Below are 10,501 nucleotides of genomic sequence, written 5' to 3'. Positions count from 1 at the left end.
AGTCCAGAAAAGAGAGTCCTTTCACCTGAAGTCTGAGTTCAAGAGTGACCTGATTATTAGCACTGAAACCAAACTTTGCTCCTATGCAAAAGCAGCATGTGCATTTAACCTGTGAGCAATCTCTCCCAAACTACGGGCTGCCTGTTTAAAGAATGTGAATGCATGTTTATTGTCAGCAAATTTCAGGTGAGTTCACTGGTCCTAAGGAACAAGGCTAGGAAACTGGACATTCAGACAGGTAGTCAGAATGTAGGGGAAGACAGAAAGAAGGAGCCTAAGAGAGGCTTGTTTGCTTTGTCTTCCTCTGTGCCTTAGGCCAGCCTAGATGTCCATGTGTTCAACCATAGCTGATAACTTTACCCACCTTCCCAAAATTTAATTGTGACATTCCTGGCATCAATGTGTTAATTTTGACTTCTCTCCAGAGGGCATTTGTGGCAGAGTCCTTAAATTTTGATATGTTATTCTATTAAGACAATAACAATGATCTTAAGCAAAGGACTCATGTGCCAAGTGTTCAATAAATACAGAGTAACAATAAATTATTTTATTGATAGTTTGCTATACAGAAAGGGGTATAATGACTAGGCAGAGGGAGATTCTTTTCTTTTGTTTTTATTACAACTAAAGTCTTAAAATACATTTTTTAAAAGTAAATACTTCATGTAGATAAGTTACCTGCATATTATTGGACACCTTTACATATACTATAGGTACTTCATAGATTTTGGGACTCCATAGGAATAGGGCCCTAGAGACACATGTCATGAAGACCTCATATAGAGGTTCCTGTTAGTAAACTCATTAAAGCATGGCAAAAATATCAAGAGTTCAAAGCTAGAATGGAAAGCCTGTTTGCTTTGCTCTATGTTGTCTTCTTAACTTTAGGCATCTTTGATGGGTCCAAGGTGCTTTGTGGTCTGAATGTACTGTATAGTAACCATTTGTGACACTTTTCTTCCTCCTTCAAAGAATTTGTCTATGTTGCTCACTTTAGTTTAAATGTTTTGTGCACATAACTGATCAGCCACACAAAAGTGTTACACATGTAGCCCAGGCAAGAGACAAGGGAAAGATGTGTCACGAATACTTTCATTTTATACATGCCATTTATCACCTAAAACTTACCTTTCTTTATAAAATAACAGTGTATTTCCAATCCTGGACCTATTCAACCTTCTAGACCCTGACCCTGATAGTGATGTTGTTAATAGTCAAAGACCCATGAGAGAGATCATCTAGGTTTATGAGTACACAAAAAAGCATCTATATATACACTGTCTGGGCAGAAGCCACATATAAATGCCAAACTCTTTTTCTGACCCCACAACCCCCCTGATATCAGATTCCATCGAAATGGTCCCAATGTTAAGCTCAACCTTCAGGGTCCCAGTCACTGTAAATCTCTTTATTTCCAACCATATGGGAAGTGTCTGAAATCACAGTTTCTGAGCACTGCAGATAAAAGATGTGTCCCAAGCCTGTCATTTATTCATATCCAGAAGTCCTGTATCTATGTTTACTGAAAACAAGAACAAAATATTGGGCCCTGGTCATAGACACAGGGCTTACCACATTTTTGACAGTTATCTGTAGCAAAAGAGATGCTCTTGGGCTGCCTTATAGCTCTGAGAGTATACATGAGCTCCTGACAAAGTTGGACAAATCTTTCTACAGAGACATGACCCAACTCATTATAGCACTGCAGAGGGGCAGGGTATTGTTCCACATTCATCTTGCTCCAGTTGGCTGTGTGCTGGAAAAGGGCCTTCAGGGTGCACATGGAGAAGTCATTGTTGTAGAAGTTGATCTGGTTGAGCTGAGTGCATTGACTGAGGGCAGGTAGGAGGGCATTGATCTGGGAGTCCTTCATCCTACACCACTGAAAATCCAGAATCTCAAGAGTGTCTGCTACTTTTTGTAGGAGACCTCTCAGAGGCATAAGATCCAAAGCATATAAGATCATCCCTCTTATTTCCAGATGTTTTAATTTAAAGAGGTTTTGGGAGCAGGAAAATAAATCAAAGTCTCTCTGTGAAATTAGGCATTGAGTGATGGAGAGGGTCTCCAAGGGTGTCATCAGGCACCTAGGGATAGAGGAGACCAGAGGGTTAGTTCTAAAAAGTAGTGTTGTAAAGGTTTGGCTGGGATGTACATAGAGGTAGAATAAACCAAGGGCCCCAAGCTCAGTTTGACAAAAGGATCAAGTACATCATCTATGATGCTTATTATTGGATCTGCTCATTCATGCCAATCCCACAATTCATCCTTGGATCTCACACTCAAGCTGAAAACCAGTTCATCATTAAAAAACAAAAAACACACACACAGAAGAACTTCCAATCTAAGAAAGTCCTGACAGAATTTTGATAAATTCTGTGGACTCATTGAATCTACATTCCATCATTCCTTCTGCAATCATCCTTGCTCTAATTTACATTCACCTGTCCCATACACTCAGTGCTACTTAGGCTCAAAACGTTTCTCCCATTGGCACTTGGGGAAGATAGAAGGCTGTTCTCACAGATCTGAGCATATAGCTCATGTTCAAACTGTACTAATGAGTATCCTGACTCATCTATACACTCCCCTTTCTCTTCCCTATCCATTTGATTGGACGGGCATGATTCCAGGAAGAATTACAACTCATTCTTACAAGATCTGACCTACTCTTTACACCAAATCACTTCTGTACCCCATGAGTTCTCATTTGAGATACTATTATAACTTGTAGTATTCCCATTGTATATTTCAGTATACATTGAAACAAGATACAACTTTCTGAGTCTAATGAATGTCTAAATGTTGTTCCTAGTGACTGGCAGGCATCATGGACCACTAATCTTAAGATAGACAGATTTGCTTTTGTACCTGACCCAGATCTCCATTCTTGCTTACCCTAGGACCTGATTCATGTAGTCTCTTAGAAAATGGACGTGTTTCATGAAGATATGCTGGAGACAGTTGAATTGGGAAAACTGAGAAATAATTTTGTGAACACACTTGGCTTCTGTGGCACTTGTTATATTGATAATAGGGGAGGTATTCTTGTGGAGGGGTGCCAGGAAGACTTTTTGAAGATTTTTCATGTGCCCAAAATAGGGAGCAAAATGTGCAAGTTGTAACAGAGTCCAGTCAGTATTCAGTTCTAATTCTGTGATGTGCTCTGGATCAAAAACATTAAAGATGTCTCTGATAACTTGGTCTGGTGGGTCCCAGATCTTCATCTTTATACAGCAGAAATATAGGGATCCTATTCTCTGCTTGGCCCAATTCAAGAAATATGCCTTTGATTTATTGAAGTGGGAACTGATTGACAGGTTGACTATGACCTTCAGACGCTGCCTCCGTGCATATCTCGGAAGGACCTTCACTAGCTGCTTTTCATCCAATGTCTTTGATTTATAGTCACTGTCATTTGCATCAGCCCGTATGTTCCAGAAGGCATGGTACATATTTCTCATGTCAAGAACCTGAAGTTTTGCCCTCCTGTGGTTGAAACATATGAATGTTAGCACACCCTGAATCATCTTTTGCTGCATATATCTAAACTCAGCTCCCCTCCTATTTAAGGTGTTTGATTTTTAAGCACCTGATATCCAAGGTGGACTCAGGTATGCTACAGAAGCTTTCCTGGGCTTCATTACACTTGATTACTTTCCTTTCAGTAAGGTAACCATTATTTCTCCTTAGAGATTAATTAATTATTAATTAGAAAATTTAATTATTATTACTAGTTGTGGGAAGGCCAGGGATAGGCTCATTCTACTGTGAGGCTAAATCTAATCTAGTCCATATTCAACTCTAATCCATATCCAACTGTCCTCAGTATAAGTAAACAATAGCTTTCAAGAACCTTGTATCCCTACTTGATGATGTGATTAGAAGCATCTGATCCATTTAGTACAAAGCCAATCTCCCTGGCAATGTCTATTGTGTACTCCTCATGCTCCCTTATACAATACATGGATATTGCTTACCTGGGGTGAAACTCTCTTGTCAGTCGCATGTCTATTCCATCTAGCAGAGCTTGCAAGGTTTCTAGGTTAGGCTTCTTCATCAATGACCCCACATGGAGACAGGGGAAAGGCCAGGCTGCCACCATTGCCTTTAGGAGATTGGTTTGTCTGCCAGCAAAGGCCTCTTTGAATAGTGCTGGGAAGACCACAGTAGGCAACTCCTCCAGAGAGGACATGATCAAAGCTTCATGTGTCAGCAGAGTGTGTGTGGGTGGGGTCTGACCACTCATCCTCTCAGGTCTTCAGTAAAGGCTCCTGGGGAAGCAGTTAGAAAAGAATATATATTCAAGACAAACTTTATAATATTCCTTCACCATCACATCAACCACTTAGCTTCTGAGTTACTGCCATGACAGTCATAAAGCCACCAATTTACCTCTTCATCCTAAACTGGTGGTGTAAAGACTCTCAAACTGGCATCATGGGAATCTCTCTATTACTCTAATGGACACCTAATTTTGGGGTCAAATATTTTTATTTGTTACTCTTTCTTTTAAAAAGGAAAGAATGAAAGAATGCAAAATGGGAGAGACTCCCAGTAACCAGTACAGCTGGCCCTGGCTGAAATATGTAACATAGAGGAGATAGAGCTTGATGAAGCAACCCCCAATGAATATGCATGGCTCCCTTTTGAGGGAAGGGGCCACTCACACATCTCAAAAATTTTAACGTAGAATTGTTACTATCTAAAGGAAAAACAGGGACAAAAATTGGAGCAGAGACTGAAGAAAAGGCCATCCAGAGACTGGAATCTTGGAATCTATAAAATTAGCAGACACCAAACCCCAACACTGTTGCTGATGCCAAGGTATGGCTGTCCTCTGAGAGCCTGTGCCTATAACTGTCTAATACAATAGTAGACACTCACAACCAACAATTGCATTGAGCTTGGGGACCACAGTGGAAGAGAAAGGGAAGGACTGAAGAAGCTGAAGGGGATTACAATCCCATAGGAAAAAATTATCAACTAACTGGACCCCTCAGATTTCCCAGGAACTAAGTCAGCAACCAGAAAACATACATGAGTGGGTCTATGGTTCCTGATACATATGTAGCAAATGATTCCTTATATGGCTTCAATAAGAGAGGAGGTCCTTTGTCCTGTGGAGGCTTGTTGTCCTAGTGAAGTGGATAAGCTAGAGGAGTGAGGCAGGAATGTGTGGGTGGGTGGGGGAGTGCCCTCTTAGTGGTAAAGAGGAGGGATCATGAGAGGGGGCTTGCAGAGCTGAAACCAGGAAATGAGATAACACTTGAAATGTAAATAAATGAAGTGATCAATAAAAAAATGGGTGGAGGGCCAGGCAGTAATGGCACATGCCTTTAATCCCATCACTTGGGAGGCAGAGGCAGGGAGATTTCTGAGTTCAAGGCCAGCCTGGTCTACAGAGTGAGTTCCAGGACAGTTAGGGCTACACAGAGAAACCCTGTCTCAAAAACCAAAAAAAAAAAGGGAGGGGGGCAAGGGACAAGTAGGAGGAATGGGATGAGGAACAATCAAGTGGCAGATCAGGAGGGGGATAATGAATGGAGGGTAAAAATGAATTGAAGAGAAATTAAATTTAGTAATAAAAATTTAAAAAAAAGAAAAAAAACAAATCAAAAACTGAATAGCAAAAAACAAACAAGAAACATACAAAAAAACCAGTGCAAAAAAAAAAATACAAACAAAAGTCTTGTGTTGCAGATCAATATTGAATTCTCACTAAGGAGGATGACAACTGTGGGTTCCTACAACTTTCAGGCTCTCTTGGGTCCCAAAAGCATACCAAACCCCTCCACAAACACACTCACACACACACAAAAGAAAAGGAAAAGGAAAAGGAAAAGGAAAAGGAAAAGGAAAAGGAAAAGGAAAAGAGAAAAGGAAAAGAGAAAAAGAAAAAGGAAAAGGAAAGGAAAGGAAAGAAAAATCAGGAAATCAGGTGAAACATGTGAAAATGATCTAAAGCAAAGACTAAGGTGAGACATTTGATTAACTCAGAATTGTAATTTCTGCTATTGGGAGTTAATGATGATCAAAGTTACATGTTCTATAGGGCTACAATGTGAGCCAGGGTCTCACAAAAACAAAGAAGACCATCATTTCAGTGAAAGGAAATATGAAGGAACAGGTTAGTCAGAATGATCTGATTTCCAGCAAACCCAGAGCAACATGCCCAAGGGCTTAGAAAATTCTTGTATCAAAGAAATATATAAAGCACACTAATGAAGTATACAAGCTATCATAGAGATATATTGGAGAAGAGGCTAAAACTGCATTGGGAATGAAACCCAAGGTCTTCAATGTGTTTTACTAAAGAGACAGAAAATGAAATTTCCTGTACTATCCTGGAGTCTAAAATCAAACTGCATCAAACTGCTTAACCCTAGGGAAACCAATTACATACCCGTTGTGAGTACTGCAGTTCTGAGTCCTAGACAAACTAGGCAGTTTTTCTACCTCAAGGTCTGAATATTTTCTGTCTCCACTGAAGACTTTATATGCCTCTCTGTGTAACCTTCCCTATTGCACCTACACCCTTCAACCTCGAATTAGAATTGGATTAGATGGTTAAACTCCACCCTTTTAATTCTATATGTAACATCCAACCACTTCGTTGATTGCATTAGAGCTCTCTGTGAGAATACATCCATAGCACAACACCCCTCAAACATTCTATTTGTTACTTAACAGCAATTACTGAATTTGTGGATTTCCCCCTTCATTTGCTTTTTTATTACATAGTTTTGAGTTTGGTACAGGACTGGGTCTTGCTGTGAATCTAGAGTGGTTTCCAAACTCTAAGTTCTAGCAATCCTCTTGTCTCAGCATTCTTCTTCCTGCTAGGATTAATATGAAACACCACACTTGGGCAAATTTTTATTCATGCACACAAAGTCAGTCTGATTTGTGTCAGATCAGGGTTCAATCTATTGCTGATAATAGACATAAAACAATTCATCAATATTACTGTCACTGGATTTGAGACAGTTTTTAATAGTCAGGAATAAGTTCTGGAGCTCTAGGACTGAATTGGATGCTTCAATAAACTGCAGTAGTACCTACACAAAAGTTAGAGGAAGGAGCATGGCCTGATTCCATTAACATTGTCCAAGTGTGCTGGGTGTACACTCAGTTTGTAGGGAGCTACCAAACATACAGGGAGTCCTCTTTGGAGCAGTGCATGCAGCAGATATGACAGCCATGCCTGGAAACTCACAATTCAAGAGTTGGGAGTGAGGGATCAATTAAAACCCATCCTCAGCCATATTGTAAATAGAGGGACATCCTGAGACTTACATGTGATTCTGTTTTTAAATAGACCTAAAGAGAAACAGAAAACAGAGGGTCTGAGGCTGATGCTGCCCTTTGTAGACAGAAAACAGATAATGTGTCAGGTAGGATCAGACCAGCATGTTTGCCCAAGATGAAATCAGGAGTGGGACCTGTGCTGAGGAGTTGGATCCTCAATAATGAGCACCTGTTAATATTCTATTCTGAGCACCTACATGGTGGATTGAAATGATCTGTGAATCCAGTTCCTTGAAATCTGAACCCTCCTTCTCAACAATGTGGGCATCAGGCATACATGTGGTGCACATTCATATATGCACAGAAAACACCAAAACACAGAGAAAAAAAATCTTTAAGAGAAATAAATCTGTAAGTAGAATGGCGGCAAACACCTTTAATCCCTGAACTCTTGAGGCAAAGGTAGATTGGGCTCAGTGAGTTCAAGGCTAGCTTTATCTAAGTAGCTAATTATTAACCAGTGAAGCCTATTGACTAAGGATCTGTTTTATAATTAAAGCAGAGCTGGGATGGGTTGCACATAACTTTAATCCCAGCACCCTGCAGGCAGAGGGATGTGGACCTATAGGGCCCATACTGATCTACAGGTTAAAGTGTGGAACAGGGAAACCTGTAAAATAGGGAAACTCTCTCTCTCAAATCCAATCCAAATCGAAGAAATAAAACCAAAATCTACTTTAGCCATGAGGTGCTACTATAAGCCTTTCATCCCAGAATTAAGGAAGCAGAAGTAGGTGGACCTCTGAATTTGAGCTAGCCTGTTTTACAGAGTAAGTTCTGGATCAGTCAGATCTGTTAAACAGAAACCCTGTCTTGAAAAAGCTAAAAACAAAAAATGAAAAAAAAATAGTGTTTTTAAGAAAAAAATTTTAGGGAGCCTAGTAGACTGTGAGATATCTCAATGGTCAATGGCACTTGTTGCCAAACCTGAATTCAGCTATGAGACACACAGATGTAAGGAGAGAAATCACTTCAGTATCTCATGGTTTCTAGACCACCAACACATTCTTGGGATCCAGGTAAAATATGAAGACCTAGATGGAATATAAGACCTAGGTAACTGCTACATATTGGGATATAACAAAATAAAGATATATAGCAAAAAGAGCCAATGAAAAACCATGAGAAATTCATATAGATGCAGGACATGTTCACACACAGTAGATTCCAATAAAAACCCAACATTGGTAGCCATAATATATGAGCAAAGGTCCCAAAGGTGATAAAGACACTGTAGGAAGTCCAACAGAGTCAATCAACTGGGACCTTTGATGCTCTCAGAAACTGAACCCCCAACCAAAGAACACACATGGGCTTGGAATAGGCCTCCCCACACAGATGTACAGCTTGGTCTTCATGTGGGTCCCCTAACAGCTGGAGTGGAGGCCTCCTTCAAAATCTGTTGCCTGTATGTGGGACATGTTCTTCTATTTGAGCTGCTTTGTCTGGACTCAGTGAGAGAGGATATGCCCTGCCTTGAAAATACTTAAAGTACAAGGGTGTGGAAATACACAGGGAGCCTCCACTCACTTAGAGGAGATGGTAAGAAGGCACCTAGATGGAGTGTGCTAGGGTGTGACCCTGGAGAGAACAGCTAGTGGGTTTTAAGATAAATAAGCAAAAAAAAAAAAAAAAAAAAAAAAAAAAAAAAAAAAAAGATAAAAGGCCTGACAAAACATTATGAGACCTAGGACCTCCAAAGAGGCCCCTGAGTTCATTTTGTGTTGGCCTGCAGACCTGCCCATCTGAATGGGATCTGTATCCTCAGGGAGACTTCATTTGAGAGAACTAATTTTTCGTTTGTTATTAATAGTTTCTGGGTTTGGGATTGGAGCTTGTGTCTATTTCTTTTCTCTACACTGATATGCCATGCAGTATAGACCATCACAGGCCCTGAGAATTCTCCTTTAGTCTCTCTGAGTTCATATGTGCATTAGTTCTCCTGTGTTTAAGAAGGGCTGACTTGCTTGGTGTCCACCATCCCTAACCCTGACACACCATTTAAATTGTTTTGAAAACATTTTAGTACAGCTCAGGCTTTCATTGCACTTTCTATTACAGTCCAAGGTGTCACTGGATTTCTGAGCCTCTACTCAGACTCAGATGAACTGGGAACACAGCATGCCTCATTTGTCTAGATCATGCAATGATTTAAAATCTAAGATGTGAACGCCAAAAAAGGAGTTTTCTCCTCAAGTTATATCACAGAATTCCCTGCCAAAATGGGTGAAGCCATCATCCTGCCTCAGCCTTCTGAGGGCTACCATAGTAGAATATTGGCAAAGCATAAAGCTCACCTCTTTATTCCAGAATAGTGAAATAATTTTTTAAAGTGTGACCAAGAGAGCTCAGTCAGGCAACAGGGTCTCAAGGGTAGGAATGACGATTGAAAAGACAATGACCATTAGACAACATTATTCCATGACTCCAGCCAGAGCTAAGGCTGAAGTAGATTCACTCTTCTCCAGTCTGCTTTTATACTAGTCTAAATACATGCAAAGGATAAAGTCAGTTTTAGGTCAAGCAACAAACAAGGCAATAAACTACATACCAAGTAATGGGACTCCAATGGAGATGTTAGCAAAGCACTGAAGTAGATGAAATGGTTTGCAACCCCATAAGAAAAACAATATCGTCCAGCCAGACCCCAGGAGCTTCCAGGGACAGAACCACCATCCAAAGAGTACACATGGAGTAAACCATTGCTCCAGATGTATATGCAACACAGGATGGTCTTGTTGGGCATCAATGAGAGGAGAGGCCCTTGGTCCTATGAAGGCTCAATGCTCCAGTGTAGGGGAATGCCAGGGTGGGGAGTCAGGTGTGGTTGGGAAAGGGAGCACCTTCATAGAAATGGGAAGAGGGGATGGGATGGGGTTTCCAGAGGGCAAAATGGTAAAGGGAAGAAGATTTGAAATGTAAATAAATAAAATATCCAATAAAAATTCTATTGACAAAAACAAACAAAAATAAATATCCCCTGATCAATATTTCTATGGGTTTATCAAGAGACCATGGTAAAACTAATGCCACATATTCCTCTGCTGAGTTTTCCTTGAGCATTTTATTAGCCCCAAAGTAAATATTCTTATCTGAGCCTACTTCACTGTCCTAGCCCATTGTCAAATTCCTGCCAAATTCCTACAAGGAGGCCCCAAATGCACTGCACAAGGTACTCGTCATGTCCTCC

The 10,501-nt window shown here is 40.4% G+C and overlaps 1 protein-coding gene across 1 annotated transcript in view; it reads right to left on the bottom strand.

Moving 5' to 3' along the window:
• Nucleotides 1-882: 882 nt before the first annotated feature.
• The window catches only part of Pramel47 (PRAME like 47), a 37,653-nt gene continuing 28,034 nt past the window's right edge, over nucleotides 883-10,501 (bottom strand). Inside the window, exons 3-5 of the mRNA NM_001270456.1 lie at nucleotides 3,981-4,274; nucleotides 2,899-3,489; nucleotides 883-2,087 (exon numbers count right to left, since the gene is read on the bottom strand). Of these exons, the coding sequence (NP_001257385.1) occupies nucleotides 1,520-2,087; nucleotides 2,899-3,489; nucleotides 3,981-4,249 (1,428 nt within the window). The 5' untranslated portion in view covers nucleotides 4,250-4,274 and the 3' untranslated portion in view covers nucleotides 883-1,519. The remainder of the gene's footprint in view (nucleotides 2,088-2,898; nucleotides 3,490-3,980; nucleotides 4,275-10,501) is intronic.

This window comes from Mus musculus, chromosome 5 (assembly GCF_000001635.26).
Source record: "Mus musculus strain C57BL/6J chromosome 5, GRCm38.p6 C57BL/6J".
Classification (NCBI taxonomy): Eukaryota; Metazoa; Chordata; class Mammalia; order Rodentia; family Muridae; genus Mus; species Mus musculus.
Note: the sequence above shows the minus strand (reverse complement) of the source record. Positions and strands in the feature narration are given on the sequence as shown.